Here is a 19,111-nt window from a genome sequence, read left to right as displayed (position 1 = left end):
TAGATGAAAAGAACGAGGAGTACTTGTGGCACCTTAGACTAACAAATTGATTTGAACATAAGCTAAAGCCCACTTCATCAGATGCATGCAGTGGAAAATAGAGTAGAAAGCTATATATAATACACACACACACTTACTTTTTACTTTGTGTAATGACTCATCCACTCACAGTCTTCATTCAAGCCTAATTTAATGGTGTCCAGTTTGCAAATTAATTCTAGTTCTGCAGCTTCTCGTTGGGGTCTGCTTTTGAAGTTTTTGTTGTTGAATAATTGTGACTTTTAGGTCTGTAATTGAGTGACCAGGGAGATTGAACTGTTCTCCGATTGGTTTTTGAGTGTTATAATTCTTGACGTCTAATTTGTGTCCATTTATTCTTTTGCGTAGAGACTGTCCGGTTTGGCCAATGTACATGGCAGAGGGGCATTGCTGGCACATGATGGCAAATATCAATTGGTAGATGTGCAGGTGAACGAGCCTCTGATCCTATGATAGTGTCCCCTAAATAGATATGTGGACAGGATTGGCAATGGGCTTTCCCCATGTTAATTTTCCCCCATTATTACTCACACCTTCTTGTCAACTGTTTGAAATGGGTCTTCTTGATTATCACTACAAGTTTTTTTTCTCCTGCTGATAATAGCCCACTTTAATTAGTCTCATTAGAGTGGTATTGCAACACCCATTTTTTCTTGTTCTCTGTGTCTGTCTGTCTATCTATCTAATCTTCCTACTGTATTTTCCACTGCATGCATCTGATGAAGTGGGCTTTAGCCCGCAAAAGCTTATGCTCAAATAAATGTGTTCGTTTCTATGGTGCCACAAGTACTCCTGTTTTTTGATGATACAGACTAACACAGCTACCACTCTGAAACCTTTCATTATACTAGGTGCTGTACAAACATATAATAAGATAGTCATCCTGAAGAATACGTAGTCTTAGGCCTTGTCTACACTACGAGAGTAGTTCGATTTTACTTGAATCGAATTTTTGGAATCGATATTGCAAAGTCGAACGTGTGTGTCCACACTAAGGACAGTAATTCGACTTTGTGAGTCCACACTAACGGGGAAAGCGTCGACATTGGAAGTGGTGCACTGTGGTCAGCTATCCCACAGTTCCCGGAGTCCCCGCTGCCCATTGGAATTCTGGGTGGAGCCGCAAATGCCTTCTGGGTAAAAAAAAATGTGTCCAGGGTGCTTTTGGGTAACTGTCGTCATCCGTCCATCACTCCCGCCCTCCCTCCCTGAAAGCGCCGGCGGGAAATCAGTTCGCGCACTTTTCTAGTCAGTGACAGCGCGGACGCCACAGCACTGCGAGCATGGAGCCTGCTGCAACCATCACTGCAGTTGTGGCCGCTCTCAACGCCTCGCAACTTATCATACACCTTTCCCTGAGGCAGATGCAGAAAAGTCAGGCGAGGAGGCTACGTCAACGCGGTGATGGCCTGAAGTCTGAGAGTAGCACAGACCTCTCAGAAAGCAGGGGACCCAGCGCCGAGAACATCACGGTGGCAATGGGTCATGTTGATGCCATCGAAAGGAGATTCTGGGCACGGGAAACAAGCACTGAGTGGTGGGACCGCATAGTGCTGCAGGTCTGGGATGAATCCCAGTGGCTGCGAAACTTTCGCATGCGGAAGGGAACTTTCCTGGAACTTTGTGAGTTGCTGTCCCCTGCCCTGAAGCGCAATGACACCCGGATGCGAGCAGCCCTGACTGTCCAGAAGCGAGTGGCCATAGCCCTGTGGAAGCTTGCAACGCCAGACAGCTACCGGTCAGTCGCGAACCAGTTTGGGGTGGGCAAATCTACCGTGGGGGTTGTTGTGATGCAAGTAGCCAAGGCAATCGTTGATGTACTGCTGCCAAAGGTAGTCACCCTGGGAAACGTGGAGGCGATCATAGATGGCTTCGCAGCGATGGGATTCCCAAACTGCGGTGGGGCCATAGATGGAACTCACATCCCTATCCTGGCACCGGAACACCAGGCCAGCCAGTACATTAACAGAAAGGGCTACTTTTCCATGGTGCTGCAAGCACTGGTGGACCACAGGGGACGTTTTACCAACATCTACGTGGGATGGCCGGGCAAGGTTCATGACGCTCGTGTTTTCAGGAACTCTGGTCTGTTTAGACGGCTGCAGCAAGGTATTTACTTCCCGGACCACAAAATAACTCTTGGGGATGTGGAGATGCCTATAGTCATCCTCGGGGACCCAGCCTACCCGCTAATGCCCTGGCTCATGAAGCCCTATACTGGCGCCCTGGACACTGAAAAAGAACTCTTCAACTACCGGCTGAGCAAGTGCAGAATGGTGGTGGAGTGTGCTTTTGGCCGTCTCAAGGGGAGATGGAGAAGCTTACTGACTCGCTGTGATCTCAGCGAAACCAATATCCCCATTGTTATTGCAGCTTGCTGTGTGCTCCACAATCTCTGTGAGAGCAAGGGGGAGACCTTTATGGCGGGGTGGGAGGTTGAGGAAAATAGCCTGGCTGCTGATTACTCACAGCCAGACAGCCGGGCGATTAGAAGAGACCAGCGGGAAGCGCTGTGCATCCGGAAGGCTTTGAAAGCAAAGTTCCTGAGTGAGCAGGGTAACCTGTGACTTTAAAGTTTGTGTATTGAGAAGCTAAACCTGCCCCCGTTTCTTTGCCCAGTTAATGTTGACTATCCTATCCAGTTACATACCCCCTTCACCCCACTTCCAACACACGTTTCAAAATAAAAATAGTTCTACTTTGTTAAAGCACACCGTTTTCTTTAATACTGTATTCGCGGGAATTTTTTAAAACTGGGACGCAGACTGTGGTGCGGAGCGGGTGTACTGTAGTGGCGCGAATGCAGCTTCTAAACTCAAGGATTGACAGGCTCCGCTGCGGTGGGATGGTTGTTTCAACGGAGCCTGTCACCCCTCCTGATAGGGACTGTGTGTATGGGGGGGTCTATGTGACTTTGTGGCAGGGGGAGGACGGTTACAGATCCCCTGCTGTGTGGCTCTGTGATCCTGCCTAAGGACCGCCGCTTAAGATCTGTAACTGCCCTCCCCTGCCACAAAGTCACAGAGCAACCCACCCCCCACCACATAACATGAAAACAACCTCCCAGACTAACCAGGGTAACTAGTCACTGCATCACTGCACTATGTATGTGCCCTGCTGCTGTGCCTGCCCCCGACTATATACCCTGCCAAAGGTGACTGTCCTGTCGAATTACCAACCCCCTATCCCCCCCTCCTCCAAAAGAACATGATGGAAACAGTAGTTAACAGAAACGTATTTTTTATTATCAACCAAACATGGAACTGGGAAAGTGAAACTTGGACGGGGGCTTGTGTCAGGCGGGAAGGAAAGAACTTGTCAAATTTTGGGGAATGAGAGCCTTCTGCTGCTCGAGCTCTCTGCAGGGGTGGAGTGAGAGTTAGCAGGGACTCTGCCGCCTCTCCTTCTGTGCACTTTGGGTGAGGGGAGTATGGGACTTGGTGGCGGGGGAGGGTGGTTAGAGATGGACTGCAGCGGGGCTCTGTCCTCCTGCCTCCGTTCCTGCAGAACATCCACAAGGCGCCGGAGCGTGTCCGTTTGCTCCCTCATTAGTCCAAGCAGGGTTTGAGTCACCTGCTGGTCTTCCTGACGCCACCTCTCCTCCCGATCCATGTTGGCTTGGTGCATTCGGGTCAAGTTCTCCCGCCACTGGGTCTGCTGTGCTGCCTGGGCTCTGGAGCAGGCTATAAGCTCCGAGAACATGTCCTCCCGTGTCCTCTTCTTCTTATGCCTAATCCGCGCTAGCCTCTGGGAGTGTGATGACAGGCTAGGTTGTGAGACAGTCACAGATGGGGCTGTGGGAATGGGAAAAAGGGAGTGAATTCCTCAGAAAGATAAATGTAGTTGTGAACAAAGAACATAGTCTTTCTCTGTTAACAAGACCATGCACAGCACCTATCACATGCGCACTCAGCACAAGGTCGAATTCTCGGCCTTCGCATTCAGTGCCTGGGGTCTTCTACAGCACATTTGAGAAGCCTCTCAGGAGAACGGAATTTCTGTTGCAGGCAGACATGGTAAGCCGTAGACTTGTGGCAGCTTAAAACTTTAATATTAGCAATGGCCTCATTTCACATTGAAATCAATGTCGGTCCCTGCTGCCAGCAATTCGGCAAGCAGGAAGTCTGCTCCTGTCCCACACCCTTGCGGCTGTCCCCGGGAACGATCCCTTTCGGCTGCCCCTCTCCCGCCTCCACCGCGTGGCTGCAAACCAGCGGTTACAGTTCTGTAAAGGAACGGCAAAGCAGTCCCAACACTAACATTCCCCTACCTCATTCAAAGCAGGTCATCATGAGCGACATCACCCTCATGAGGATCTCTGACAGCGAGAAAGAGAGAATGCTCCGGGAAAGCCTGCAAAGACCAGGGCCGTATGCCGCCATGCTGTGCAGAGCAATGATTCCAGAGTACTTGATAGTCTCGTGGCGTGGCAACGTGTCCTACTACGGAGGACCCAATAAGGCCGCTCTCCCCAAGAACCTAATGCAGCGGATTTCCAATTACCTCCAGGAGAGCTTCCTCGAGATGTCACAGGAGGATTTCTGCTCCATCCCCGGACATATAGACCGCATTTTACTGTAGCTGCTGTAGCAGTGACTAACCAGTAGAGCGGCTTGGGCAGGACAATCATGCAAAACCGGACATTGCTAGATTTTTTTTCAATAGTTGCACTGCCCATGACTGAATCGTTAAGCTAATCAAACTAATCATGAGAAACCCATTTTTTAAATTGTTAATATTCCTGTTCTGTTACAAATAAATGTTTAGATTTTTACAACACTTACTGGCTGATCCTTCCCCAGATTCTGTGTCCGGGGTAACGGCTGGGGAGGGTTGGTAGGGGATCTCTGTAAGGGTGATGAAGAGATCCTGGCTGTCGGGGAAATCAGCGTTGTGAGCGCTGTTGACTGCCTCGTCCTCCTCATCTCCTTCCTCATCTTCCCCGTCCGCTAACATGTCCGAGGATCCAGCCGTGGACACTATCCCATCCTCAGAGTCCACGGTCACTGGTGGGGTAGTGGTGGCGGCCGCACCGAGGATGGAATGCAGTGCCTCGTAGAAACGGGATGTCTGGGGATGGGATCCGGAGCGTCCGTTTGCCTCTTTGGTCTTCTGGTAGCCTTGTCTCAGCTCCTTGATTTTCACGCGGCACTGCGTTACATCCCGGCTGTATCCTCTCTCTGCCATGTCTTTAGAGATCTTCTCGTAGATCTTTGCATTCCGTCTTTTGGATCGCAGCTCGGAAAGCACGGACTCATCGCCCCACACAGCGATGAGATCCAAGACTTCCCGATCAGTCCATGCTGGGGCCCTCTTTCTATTCTGAGATTGCACGGCCATCACTGCTGGAGAGCTCTGCATCGTTGCCAGTGCTGCTGAGCTCGCCACGATGTCCAGACAGGAAATGAGATTCAAACTGGCCAGACAGGAAAAGGAATTCAAATTCAAATTTTCCCGGGGCTTTTCCTGTGTGGCAGTTCAGAGCATCCGAGCTCGTACTGCTGTCCAGAGCGTCAACAGAGTGGTGCACTGTGGGATAGCTCCCGGAGCTATTAGCGTCGATTTCCATCCACACCTAGCCTAATTCGACATGGCCATGTCGAATTTAGCGCTACTCCCCTCGTCGGGGAGGAGTACAGAAGTCGAATTAGAGACCTCTATGTCGAACTAAATACCTTCGCGGTGTGGACGGGTGCAGGGTTAATTCGATGTAACGGCGCTAACTTCGACATAAACGCCTAGTGTAGACCAGGCCTAAGGCTATGGCTGCACTATGCTACTTTTGCTGCTAAAAGGCGTGCAGTGTAGCTGCTGTTTGTCAGCAGAAGAGAGCTCTCCAAGTAAATCTCTTTTCTTCTTTGTGTAGATCTAAATCATCTGCTGGATGACTACTGCTCAGATAGCAATGTGTTCTCTAATTCTAAGCTTTGTATGAGGAAACTTGACAGAAATTGGGTTTCTTCCTTAGCCTCTGAAAACAGTGGACGCTTTAATGTAGAATGCCAGCATCCATTCAAAGGATTGTGTCCCTTCTTGGCTCTTTCTTGTCCTCTCATTCAATCACTACATCCTAGAATCCTGGAGGAAAGTGAACATTTTCAGTTACCTATAGATATTTTTGCTATTCAGTCTGTCACACACACACACTCTCTCTCTCTCTCTCTCTCTCTCTCTCTCTCTCTCTCTCTCTAAAGTAAATTCAGAATACATGTTTTTGCTGTTTTAAACAAACTTATGATTCTTAACTAGTTTTGGAACAGCCTCAGGTGGCTTCTCATTCTCCTTTTTTCTGGGCAATTCTGTCAAGCCCAGGAGATGTAGTGTCTGATTCTCAGAGGTGTTGAGAATATGCAGATTCTACTGAACTCAACTGGAGCTGTGCTCATCACTTCTGAAAATTAGACCCTTGTAAAATAAGTTTCTAAATAAAGATATATTAACCTATCCAGTCCTTTGCAAGTATCTCCAAGATACCAAAGGAACGTTGGTGATTGATTGCTGTCTTTTACAAACTACAATTAAATAATACAAAACTTTCTGGTTTGCAGTGCTGTTGTAGCCATATTGGTTCCAGAATATTAGAGAGACAAGGTGGGTAAGGTAATATTTTTTTTTTTTTATTGGACCAACTTCTGTTGGAGAAAGAAAAAAGTTTTTGCAAAGCTTGAAAGCTTGTCTCTTTCACCAGCTTGTAGGTTCTATCTTTGTAGACCCTGAGTATCTTGCTTTTATACTACTGATTTGCTGAAAATGTTTAGATGTGCATATAGAATGTTGGCTTTATCTCAAACATTAATCAATACTGTGTAGTACTTTAAAAATCAGCTTCCAATATAAATCACTATTAAAACATACAGTATCATGCAATTGTCGAGAGATAAGAAAATATTTTACAGTAGAAATCAAGATGACAGTCTTTACATTCCTGACTTAAGATATTTCATTAGGTTCATTTTACTTGATCACATAGGGGTAATGGGTAGTGCTGCTTTCTGGAAGACGTTTGTTTGTTTTGTTATTCCTATGGGGCCTTAGAGTGCTGTGGAGAGATTAATCCAATTTGAGTATCTTATTCCTCAGTTACCTGTACGAATGCTTAGTATGGATACTCAGTGTGCACAAGCAGTACAGTTATGGGATGATTAAAATTAGACTGATTTTTGCCAATATAGAATGAGTGTTCTATTTGTTACAGATCTCTGATTTTAACCATAGGTTCCAAATGCAATTTTAGATGACCTTGTTTTGGATTTCTTTCTCTAAAGAAAGCTAATTTGTCTTATGGCAAGTGCCTTTTGTACGAGAACTTGGTATTGGAAAAACAAGATACAGTATAGTGCTTCACCGTTAAAGTTTGTATGTTGATATCTACTAATATCTGTCTTTTCCAGACATAGTGGACTCTTCAGCCCTTTTTGGAGGTTGCCAGGACCTCTCTTTTTCCCAGTCAGGTGGGCTGGCAGAGTCAGAACCAAAGCTTCAGAGTTAATTATCTCTGAAGAGCAGTAGGACTTCCTCTCTTTATGATGGAAGCACTACATTGCATGGACCATGTCTAACTAGGTATTCACGCAGTGACAAATCCAGTAGAGCCCCATTCCTGTTCTGACAGTATCAAGGGAAACAAGTCTTCTTTTAGCTAGATTTATGAAGGGACATAAACATGTAGAATACTATTTAAATGTAGTCATTTTCTTTTACACTTAGGTTTAGAAATATTTTAAAGCCCAAATTATGGAACTACATACAGTATGCCAAAAACTTCATATTTTATCAAATTTTAAAGTAGCCAAAATTGTGGTAGAGGAAACTAGTTCGAGTGAGTAAAAATAAAAAAGCCCTTAATAGTCTGAGGCTAAACAATCTTATCTGATTTGCATGGAGTTGCGGATTTTCAGTCTCCTGAATGCTAGCTAAACCTCAAAATAAGATTCAGATTTTGTGATTCTACTTAATATATTTACTCAAACATTGGCATAGTCCCTAGTTTATAATTCCACAGTTGAACAGCATAAATGTTACAGTTTGTGAAATCTGTTGAATGATATAGGTCAAGCACATCCTCTGTTTGTTTAGTCATACTGAGATTTGACCACAGTTTGGCCAGTCCTGAAATCCAACCTATGAAATAAGAAAAATCTTTTTTATGTAGTTAGCTGTGTGAAGAATTTTTATGCCTTTTTTCTAGTTTGAGGTCTACACTGTCTACAGGACTGCAATTGACATCGTTATCTAGATTATGCAAATATTACTTGAATAAAACAATGGCGTGGTTAGTGAGTCTCATTACAAATTGTTTTATTATTTGAAGTGGTAACGTCTTGCCACATACACCCTTAATGAATTAGGTAAGTTATCTGACTAAGTGCAAATGACACCAATTTATTACTAATACAATAAGTTTCCTTTGCAGATAACTAGCTAAAGAATTACTCTTGAAAATACTGTGTTGTAATGTTTTGATTATTGTCAAGGTAAAGGAAGAGAGCGTTAGAGGATGTCTTAAATTGTAGTGTGTAAAATACTGTAAACAATATGCAGCCTTTTTTAACTCTTTGGGGTTTTTTTTAAAATGCATATTTAAATGGAAATTAATATTTCTGTGAATTGTTCATTAAATATAGCAACAACATAAGCCTTTGTTCTATCTTTCACTTCCCTGGACTCAACTATGGCCCAATGTTTTAACAATGTTTCAGTTGTATAATATAATAGTTTGCACTGTTATAGCACCTTCCCTTCCCAGGGTTTTAGAGAATTAACAGTGAGTAAAGTCTTGCACATTGAACTAGGGAAATACAATCCCTATTTTATGGTAGAGGAAACTGAAACAGAGGTTAAGTAGCTTGCTCCAGGTCACACAGGAAGTCTTCTGACACCATCCTGCCTTTGTCATAAGATCATACTTGCTCTAAATATGTTCTTTAAAGATCCCATATGTGCAGGAGTCTGTCTTGTCTTGTGCTCAGTGGCAGTACTGTCTTAGCTCAGATAAAAATGTGTTAATTGTGAATGAACACAGATTAAAATGCTCAGACTTAATCATCCACTCAGTGGTACATCCAGGGCATGACTGGTTCTGCAAGCAGCTATGGCCTGAGGGATGGAGCTGCTGATGGTACAGGATCTAGGCCTGCCAAGGAAATGAGAAAGGGAAGATAGTCACACACAAAAAACCCTCTGCTCCATAGGTTCAGAAGAAAGGGAGAGGGCAGCAAGAATAGTTTACAGCTAGTTAAAATGATGTGGTAATTAAGGAAGTGGGTCCTAAGTTCATCATTCCCTCTGGAGAGGCCTCCAGGAACACCTCCACTTCAGCGAAAGCACATCTGGAATGAAACTCATGGCAAAATGAATATTGTGTGCCAGCAGAAAGATGCTAAGTAACTCAATAAAATGGAAGGATCTGAGAAATGGAGCAAAAATGAAGGATTGGGAGCAGTTGACTGTCCTAAATGTTCCAGCCAGTCAGGGCCATGACACCCAGCTTTAATGGGCCTGGGGAGGGCCTTGTTGATGTGGATTCCCTTGAGGTCTCTGCTGGGGGTTGAGGTGGTTGGCAGCAAAGCCATGATCTGCAACGGAGCCAGTGAATGCCTAGGCTTCCTTTCTCTTGGCACTCTCGAGTACTGCAGTAGCTGCGGGAGGGCTTACATGGGTGCAGCACTATGGATGGTGCCTGGTGTTAATAAGTAAGGAGACTACACAAAAACACTAGGGTTACTAACAGATAAACACGAAATAGAATCTCTGGCATAGTGCATGAAGTCTACGCTAGTAACCCGCAATTTATTTCACATGAACAAGATCATTGCTTACTGGTGATCATCTCAATGTATAACTGAAGAATTAAAAGCAAAAATAGTATTCACATTGTTCCTTGGGAGCAGCTGTATGTCTGACTGTACATATGTTCCTGGACATAAGATATCAAAGCCATTGAGTGGATGCTAAGAGGTTTCACCTTTGTTACTTGTAGAATTAAAATTCTAGTTCTGAATCTGCTATATGAAGTGTAAGCATGAGAAAATCCAGCTTTTATAGCCTGTATGGTAGCTCACGTATTCATTAGATACATTTTTATATTGGGCAGAACAGTAATTTGCCATATTTCTGGTAATGGTATTGGTCCCCTCTCATGCCTCTCAAACTCCAGATCTGCCAGTTTGTATGTCAAGCCATTGAAATGTGTGACAAATCACCAAGTTATAGGACACCCATGTTTTGGTGTGCATTTGTTATGTGCATAATGGTTTTAACTTTAATATCTGGTTTTAAAGCGTTTCCATCACTGTGAATCAAATAAATCAGATTTGCAGTCTCTAATTGATCAGGGGAATGACAAAAAGGAATGACAAAATAGTAGAGATGGACGTACTGTGCTAAAAGAAAACAAAAATAAGTGGCAGTATAAACCCAGAATGGTATTTTACAATAGGATTATGAAGAGTATTCCGTATCTCTTCAGTGTTTAATTGTATTTTCTTTTCCATTTCTCTCTCTTCACTTGCCTTCAGTTACCTAATTCACCTATTTGAAAGCTAGCTGATTTGTGTGATACAGTCCTAACATCCCTTGTTCCCCTAAGGAATGTACACATTACAATTGCTACATTTCCTTTTATCACATTTATCCTGGACTGTTTTTAACTGACTTTCAAAGCTTTTGACCTAATTAACAGCCTTGCAAAGTGCCATCTTGCTTTGCAAATACTTTTTAAAAAGTACATTGTTTTCCTCATTCATAGCAGAGTTTTGAAATTTATATTCAGTTGTGTGCACAGGTCAAATCAGTGGAATTGACTTATGATTGTGCTGTTTAAGATGAGTGGCTTTATTCTCCCACCACAAACAATTACAAAGTAAAGGCCCAGGAAGCTGAAGACAACACATTTACATCTGGCATTTAAAAATATTACTTTAGTTTTTGTGTATCTTGTGGTCTGTATCAGCAACTTGAGCTCTTACTCCTCTCCTGATTGGCTGACAAATGGAATATAATTTGAGGAAAGAGTGATAAAATTTCCTAGTAATATAGTGAAGGTGACATTAACTGTGGGTAGTCGGCATTACAATGTCTCAACTTTAACTGAAATGAGATCTGATTTCATGTCACTTGTTTTTGTGCAGAAATGCATACTGCAGCCATTGTAAGTATTTTGCCCAAGCATCATCTGATCCTGTTTGCCAAACGTTCATGGTTTATATGGCAAAATAGAGCTACAGAAATTAACTTATGGTACTCAACTTGCAAGGTGCTGCTGAGCTATTACTGACTTCAGTGGGATACTTGTCACCTTCCATGTGACATTTAGACATAATAATGTCTCTTGGGTCATCAGTTGTGTCAGGGACATGAAGGAGATTTAAAACTCAAATCTGTGTAAACCTTTTGTATAGTAGAGAGAGAAGACATCATTGTGACTCAGTTGCTGTTGCTTATGCATGTCATAATCATAGACTTTAAGGTCAGAAGAGACCTTAGATTTAGCTGGGGATTGGACCTGCTTTGAGCAGGGAGTTGGACTAGATGACCTCCTGAGGTCCCTTTCAACCCTGATATTCTATGATTCTACGATTGTCTAGTCCAGGAGTAGGCAACCTATGGCACGTGTGCCAAAGGCGGCACGCGAGCTGATTTTCAATGGCACTCACACTGCCCGGGTCCTGGCCAGCAGTCCAGGGGGCTCTGCATTTTATTTAATTTTAAATGAAGCTTCTTAAACATTTTAAAAACCTTATTTACTTTACATACAACAATAGTTTAGTTCTATATTATAGACTTATAGAAAGAGACCTTCTAAAAGCATTAAAATGTACGACTGGCACACACAACTTTAAATTAGAGTGAATAAATGAAGACGCGGCACACCACTTTTGAAAGGTTGCCGACCCCTGGTCTAGTCTGACCTCCTGCACAACACAGGCCACAGAATCCCATCCACTCTCTCCTGTAATAAATCTCTAACCTATGTCTGAGCTAGTCAAGTCCTCAAATCATGGTTTAAAGACGTCAAGGTGCAGAGAATCCTCCAGCAAGTGACCTGGGCCCCACGCTGCAGAGGAAGGCGAAAAACCCCCAGGGCCTCTGCCAATCTTCCCTGGTGGAAAATTCCTTCCTGACCCCAAATATGGCGATCGGCTAAACCCTGAGCATGTGGGCAAGTCTCACCAGCCAGACATCCAGGAAAGAATTCTCGCTAGTAACTCAGATCCCACCCCATCTAACATCCCATCACAGGCCATTGGGCATATTTACCGCTAATCAAAAGAAAAGATGTGTTACAGAAGAAAACGAGTATTTCTGAAAATACTCAGGGCTTTGCTAAGAGATAGCACTGCTAATTTATGCACCATGTCAGTCATAAGCAGTGAAAGGTCTCTAATGCTAGATACTATATGTAAAATCGAGAGCAATGTTGGATTAACTCTTTTTTCCTCTTATACCCTTCCCTTATTCCCATCCACAGTTCTTATTGTAGATATCCCCAGTTATCTGTTACCCCACAATTGCTGTAATAATAGTAAATAGAGCTTGTCCAGTAATAGCTGCTTACAGCAAATATTTGAATGATGGTTTCTGCTGAGTTCTGCACGCTGTTAGGATACACTTGATTTTAATAATAGACTAAGCAGTCAACTCAATTGAATGTGCTATTGGTGTTTCTTCTTGGTAACTGCTATAAATCACATTGTGAGAAGCAAGCGAAGGATGCTTTCATTCTGTTAGACTTCTTCCCTTTTGGATGCACAGTGCATCTTCCAGCTCTCTGGGCTAATTAAAATGCCATTACAGTACATGTGCAACAGTCCAGTCCAGGGAGAGTTCCAAAAATAGATTCTTGAGTGCAGACAAATTAGAATGGAAACATGCATAGAGCATTTTTTCATACGTTTAAGGAAAAATAATGCATTTGTTGCCTTTAATTGCTTCCTCACTCGTAAATGTACAGGTTTTTTTTCCATCTTGTAAACTTCAAGTGAATAGGCAGATAAATAATATATTCACAAAAGCTACTCTTCTCATTACTAATATCATTTTAACTTAGTGTTATATTTCTCAATTACCTTGTATGACAGCAATTTGTAATTCAGGAAATAATAGTGGACCACATTTAATTGGCAGGCAAAAATTGAAGATATATGCTGGTCTTTATTACTCTCACATATTCCAGTTCAGCATTCTTTCATTCCAATAATACTACTGAAGGGCACTATTTCTCACAACATTTTAGGAAGACAAAAACCCAAATCATCAATGAACAGAACTGTTTTCCTCAAATAAAAGGTGTGGATGAATATTGTGGGTATTTTTATTCAAGAACTACCCCTCCCCTTTATGCTCCTTTTATAAATTCATAAACAGAAGTTATGTGATCACAATGCATATATACCTATAACAGAAACAAATATCTAGTTGTTGTTTTTAGATTTGGAACATGTCCATCACATAGTCCCTGGCTGCATATACACAATTAAAACACACAATTCAATGATCAATTCATATGTTACAATGCATACCACACTATAAACCTCTGAAGAAATCCTGATAAAATTAGGTGAGCTTTGCCGTGTCCTGTAGGTCAGTAGATTTCATGCTATGTTGGACAGATGGGAGCAATGAATGCAACATTAGAGGACCCTCCTGAGCACACCCTGCTTTCAGTCCCCAAGATTTCAAATGTAAGCACTGAGCAAGACCACACCATACGATGTCATTTGGTGTGATGGCTTACACCAGAGTAGAAAAAGCTATGTTAGAGTTTGCCAATTACATATTGTATAGCTTGAGCTCTATGTAAACACCTTTAATTACACTCTGAAGCAGCTGGGATGACTGCGCAGTTTTTAAATCTGACCTACTGCCAGGTTATCTAGTCTGTCACATGAGACATCACTTATTGTATCCCCTTCCCTCCATGTTTTTCTGGGATGTGTAATTTTGTCATGAGATATTACTCCCCTGTGGTTCCCATTCCTGGAGGACACAAAGGGAAAGAGAGGGCAGAGAAACTGGTGCAGTACAGGTGTCTTGGTAAAACAGCCTGGAGAAATATCTACTCTTTTCCCTTAAATTAAATTTGCCTTGATTAATCTGATTGTATTTGTTTGGGTGGCCGAGGAGAAAAAAGAACAAATTAAAAATCACTTAGAAAAGTTAGATGCCTGCAAGTCACCAGGGCCTGATGAAATGCATCCTAGAATACTCAAGGAGCTAATAGAGGAGATATCTGAGCCTCTAGCTATTATCTTTGGAAAATCATGGGAGACGGGAGAGATTCCAGAAGACTGGAAAAGGGCAAATATAGTGCCCATCTATAAAAAGGGAAATAAAAACAACCCAGGAAACTACAGACCAGTTAGTTTAACTTCTGTGCCAGGGAAGATAATGGAGCAAGTAATTAAGGAAATCATCTGCAAACACTTGGAAGGTGGTAAGGTGATAAGGAATAGCCAGCATGGATTTGTAAAGAACAAATCATGTCAAACCAATCTGATAGCTTTCTTTGATAGGATAACAAGTCTTGTGGATAAGGGAGAAGCTATGGATGTGGTATACCTAGACTTTAGTAAGGCATTTGATACGGTCTCGCATGATATTCTTATTGATAAACTAGGCAAATACAATTTAGATGGGGCTACTATAAGGTGGGTGCATAACTGGCTAGATAACCGTACTCCGAGAGTTATTAATGGTTCCCAATCCTGCTGGAAAGGCATAACAAGTGGGGTTCCGCATGGGTCTGTTTTGGGACTGGCTCCGTTCAATATCTTCATTAACGACTTAGATAGTGGCATAGAGAGTACGCTTATTAAGTTTGCGGATGATACCAAACTGGGAGGGATAGCAACTGCTTTGGAGGACAGGGTCATAATTCAAAATGATCTGGACAAATTGGAGAAATGGTCTGAGTTAAACAGGATGAAGTTTACAAAGACAAATGCAAAGTGCTCCACTTAGGAAGAAAAAATCAGTTTCACACATACAGAATGGGAAGAGACTGTCTAGAAAGGAGTATGACAGAAAGGGATCTAGGGGTTGTAGTGGACCACAAGCTAAATATGAGTCAACAGTGTGATGCTGTTGCAAAAAAAGCAAACATGATTCTGGGATGTATTAACAGGTGTGTTGTGAGCAAGACACGAGAAGTCATTCTTCCGCTCTACTCTGCTCTGGTTAGGCCTCAGCTGGAGTATTGTGTCCAGTTCTGGGCACCGCATTTTAAAAAAAGATGTGGAGAAATTGGAGCAGGTCCAGAGAAGAGCAACAAGAATGATTAAAGGTCTTGAGAACATGACCTATGAAGGAAGGCTGAAAGAATTGGGTTTGTTTAGTTTGGAAAAGAGAAGACTGAGAGGGGACATGATAGCAGTTTTCAGGTATCTAAAAGGGTGTCATAAGGATGAGGGAGAAAACTTGTTCACCTTAGCCTCTAAGGATAGAACAAGAAGCAATGGGCTTAAACTGCAGCAAGGGAGGTTTAGTTTGGACATTAAGAAAAAGTTCCTAACTGTCAGGGTGATTAAACACTGGAATAAATTGCCTAGGGATGTTGTGGAATCTCCATCTCTGGAGATATTTAAGAGTAGGTTAGATAAATGTCTATCGGGGATGGTCTAGACAGTATTTGGTCCTGCCATGTGGGCAGGGGACTGGACTCGATGACCTCTCGAGGTCCCTTCCAATCCTAGAATCTATGAATCTGTCTTTGATGGAATTTTGGTAACGGAAACTAATTTTATTCATTTTGTCATTTTTCAATCCAGAATGTCTCCTATCTCTTCCCTTATTCATGAATGTTGGCATAAAACACTGTGTAAAAGCATTTCTCTTATATTGTAAAGGTCAGTTACACGTCATCAGAATTATGAACTGAATGTCTCAAGTAACCATGGTAAGAAGGGAATGCAGCTCAGCAGGAGCAAAGAAAGTGCTTTTTTTATTCAGGACCTGAAGTAAAAATCAATCAAGACTGCCAGCTTATTTTCAGTGTGGTAGCACAACATATGTTGTATTGGCGGCTGTTACACATTTTTTCTTTTAAAAAACATTTTACCGTTTTTTCTATAATATACTTAGAGTTTGTAGTCACAGCTGTAAGGTTGCCTAATCAGTCCTCTTCCAACGGCCCTTTTTTCAGTTGCTCATAGCTTTCTCAAACTTTCACTAGACTTACTGTTGGCAGAATGAGGATTTCTTCTGCCGCCTTCTTTTAAAAAAAAAAAAAAAAAAAAAAAAAAAAAAATTGAAAGTTTGCTCAGTTATGATTAAATCTTTTTTTGAGAGCGAAGACAATCTAGGCAAATTTTCTCATCTTCTCTGAATAGCTGTAGCACTCCAGAAGAAGGGGGAATAATGTTGACATTGTGCAGGGAAGAGAGCTTTTAAACTGGATATGTGGTCTTTTATCTGGTGAAAATCTGACTTGATTTGGCAGTTACCATGGTTAAAAAAAATCTCTTCTTTCAAGCATGGTAACTTTGTTTTTAAAAATATCTTTAAATAATGGTCTTCTAATATTCTAATAGCAATAGACGTGCATGCTTAATAACATTGTGTGGAATTTTAATCTTCACAGCAAAAATTGTGGAACCCCTAACCAATAGATCAGAGTAGCTTTTGTATTGCTTGTTAGATATTTTTTCCTGAGCTGCTTTTTGGAACCTCCTAAGTGTCTCTTTAAGGGAATTTAGTTACTTTTGGAAGGTGATGCCTGACTTTTCTATTTTTTATTCAGTTTTGTAACGGTGGTTAATATGCAGCAGCTAACTTGTAGACCAAGCTCTTTCATGTGTATTTTCGATATAACATTACAGATTTTACTGTGTGTTAATGTTAATTCCTACTGTAGCAAATGCATTGACAGTATGTATGATTTTAATTTTGAAAGAAAATGTCCTCAGGCCCTGGATTGCTATTTGGTCCCAAAACTTAGTTTTCTATGGTATCTTTATCTTACTACTAAAACGGATTTCCCCAGGCAGACCAGATTTGTGCTTGTCTGCTGATTTAAAATACTGATTTTTAGAGTGTTCTGTCAACAGCAGAATTGTGTTCAACTGATCTTTTCAATTGCCTGGTTACGGCAGATGTGGAAAAGAAGGATTTCTGCTTTGCCTGGCCTGTTCAGATAATAACAGTGCTAGGCAAAACCAAAACTCCAGGTGAAAAAACTGATTTTGCTTTTTATGAGGAATTGATTGCCTGGGAGATTCCTTACTCCTATAAAGCAGTGAGCAGAAAATTAGTTAATATTTGGGATAACTTTTTGTTTTGGCTGTCATTGACGTTGTTTTGATTATCATCCCATTGCATATTATCTACACCCTTGCTTTGGTGTTAAAATGGAATTGTAATATTGAGTTAAAACTCAGATGATCCTGATCCATTATGACTGGGTTCTTCCTTTTCATCTTTCAAGCACAAGGGCTCGGCCTCCCTGAGATTCGCAATGTCATGCTGGCAGGGAGAATAGTTCAGAGTATTGCTAACTCATCACTCTCCCTGCCACTGAGAGAAGCAGACACTTCTCTGGGGGTCTCCAGTCTGGAAGCTTGTAAAATTAACATGCTGTTGTCCTCTGGTATAACATTTGTGTGTAAGGTTCTGCAGTTTTCCCTTGGGTTTCCTTCATTAAAGCCCCGCAGATATATTTTAAAAAGTGTGAAGTAAAGAGATGTATATAAGAGTAAAGGGAGAGAGCTCCGTGCTTAGAACCTGGGGAGGAAGTTCCTTGTTGTAGTTATGATCTGTTACAGGCAGGGCCGGCACCAGCCCACCAAGCTTGTGCTTGGGGCGGCACCTGGAGGGGGGCGGTGCGGTGTGGCGCTCTGGCTGCCGGGGGGAGCGGAGCCCCGGCCGGGGCTCGCTGCCCTCCACCTCCGGTGCCCTTGCCCCGGCTGCCGGGGAGAGCGGAGCCCCGGCCGGGACTCGCCGCCCTCCCCCAGGGCTCCGGCCCCCCTCCCCCCTCGCCGCGCTGTGGGGGTGTGTGTGTGGGGGGGGGCGGTGGCCGGAGGCTTTTTTGCCTGGGGCGACAAAAAAGCCAGAGCCGGCACTGGTTACAGAACAGCCCATGTCATGGGCGGTGAAGTTACAGAAAAGAAAGTAGACTCTACATTTTCTAAGCATGGTAATTACAAACTTTTCTCTATGCTAACCCTTTTAACAAGAGTATTAGATTAAATATAAGCATGTAAACTGAACATTTTATTGCTTAAGACCCATACAGAAATAGCTATCTATCTGCTCTGTTCTTTTTGCGGATACAGACTAACACGGCTGCTACTCTGAAACCTATCTGCTCTAGGTGCTGGTGTCATAACTTAATATACAGTTCATAATAATTAAATTGCATCACTTCCATCCCATGTACTCACCAATCAGCAAGCTAGCTAAACTAACCATTGAAACAACCCTTCCTGTTCAACAGATTTAATCTGTTACATTTCTCCCAGTTAAAAAAAAGGAATTCTAGAATGCTTTCCAGGTGATCACATGAGGGCTGATAGGAACAAAGAGGGAGAATGTTACTTCCAGGAACTAAAGTAGGGAGAATCTGGTGTATTCCCCAAGAGTCTATTTCAAGAATTAATGTTAAAATGGAGGGAAATAGAGCATCAACAGAATAAGATTTTATATATATATGTAGTATTTATTTCGTGTGTGTTATTGGTGGTCTGGTCTCTGGTGCTAGCATTTTTTACTTCTGTAGGAGCAGGGAGAAAAATAAAAGTGTAGTATAGGTTATTTGGTTTCAGCCAATTCAATTAAAAAAAAAAAATACTGTCATGAGACTCCTATCTAGATACTGTAGGACTAGTGAATTGAAATGCCTCTTTTCCCTCATCATAGCATCACTTCAGTTATTCTTCACATTTGTTAATATTTGCACTCTCCCCTGTCAAGGCCTTGTTGTCTTTGGTGCATTGGGAGCTATGGGTGGGATAGAGAGGGGGAAGCAGAAGGGAGTACACTACTAGAACGTCTGTGGGTTTTTTGTTTTTCATTTTTTTTTTAAGGGAGGAAATAGGATTTTTTGAAATTTCAAAAATGTCATATTTTTAATTTTTTT

At 42.4% G+C, this 19,111-nt stretch overlaps 2 protein-coding genes across 8 annotated transcripts in view; one reads left to right on the top strand and one right to left on the bottom strand.

The window, feature by feature from the left end:
* The window catches only part of HDAC4 (histone deacetylase 4), a 439,923-nt gene that overhangs the window by 150,711 nt on the left and 270,101 nt on the right, over positions 1-19,111 (top strand). The window lies entirely within an intron of this gene.
* LOC128845276 (uncharacterized) lies at positions 3,335-5,613 on the bottom strand. Its single transcript, XM_054043728.1, has 2 exons — positions 4,824-5,613; positions 3,335-3,833 (listed from the first exon to the last, which is right to left on the bottom strand). The coding sequence occupies exons 1-2, from the start codon at positions 5,398-5,400 to the stop codon at positions 3,358-3,360; spliced, it is 1,053 nt and encodes a 350-aa protein (XP_053899703.1). The 5' UTR covers positions 5,401-5,613; the 3' UTR covers positions 3,335-3,357.

Source organism: Malaclemys terrapin, chromosome 11 (assembly GCF_027887155.1).
Source record: "Malaclemys terrapin pileata isolate rMalTer1 chromosome 11, rMalTer1.hap1, whole genome shotgun sequence".
Classification (NCBI taxonomy): Eukaryota; Metazoa; Chordata; order Testudines; family Emydidae; genus Malaclemys; species Malaclemys terrapin.
This window is presented reverse-complemented; position numbering and strand designations above follow the sequence as displayed.